This window comes from Phytophthora infestans, genomic scaffold, assembly GCF_000142945.1.
Source record: "Phytophthora infestans T30-4 supercont1.4027 genomic scaffold, whole genome shotgun sequence".
Lineage (NCBI taxonomy): Eukaryota > Oomycota > Peronosporomycetes > Peronosporales > Peronosporaceae > Phytophthora > Phytophthora infestans.
The window spans coordinates 1,171-1,613 of NW_003304653.1; the positions used below are offsets into that span (position 1 = coordinate 1,171).

Sequence of the window (443 nt, forward strand, 5' to 3'; positions counted from 1 at the left end):
TACTCCCATCGCTTCCATCCGGGGCGGGTGCCCGTCGAGATGCTCGTGCTGCCGCCGTTTTCGTCCTGGATCTCGCTGCTTTTGCTGACGTCGCTCTTGAGGATCGCTGCGAATCAATGTGCTGCGGCACGATCATCGTATCGACGGGCCGTAGCGTGTTGGTTGGTCCGCTCGCTGGCATGGACACTCGTCGCGGCGCCGCCTGAGCGCTCTCCATGCCGTCTACCCGTGTCTCCAGTCGCGTCACCGTCGTGATCATCCTGTTCAGCGTGGCCATGAGTGCTGCGTCCCTGTCGCCATTACTCGCTGCCTCTGTGGCAGGTGCCTGTTGCGGTGCATCTCCCGCTTCTGTCGTGGCGTCCGTCGTCCTTCCTGTAGTCGTCCGAGCTTCCGGTTCCGTCCGGGTCGTGTCCGTGCGTCTCGGCGTGCGCCCTGACCCGCGT

General features: G+C 64.3%; 1 protein-coding gene across 1 annotated transcript; it reads left to right on the top strand.

The window, feature by feature from the left end:
* Nucleotides 1–215: 215 nt before the first annotated feature.
* Nucleotides 216–413, top strand: PITG_22561 (uncharacterized protein; the record flags this gene model as incomplete). Its single annotated transcript, XM_002909700.1, has 1 exon — nt 216–413. A coding segment is annotated over one exon (198 nt), but the record flags the coding sequence as incomplete, so codon positions are not given.
* Between the last annotated feature and the right edge of the window lie 30 nt (nt 414–443).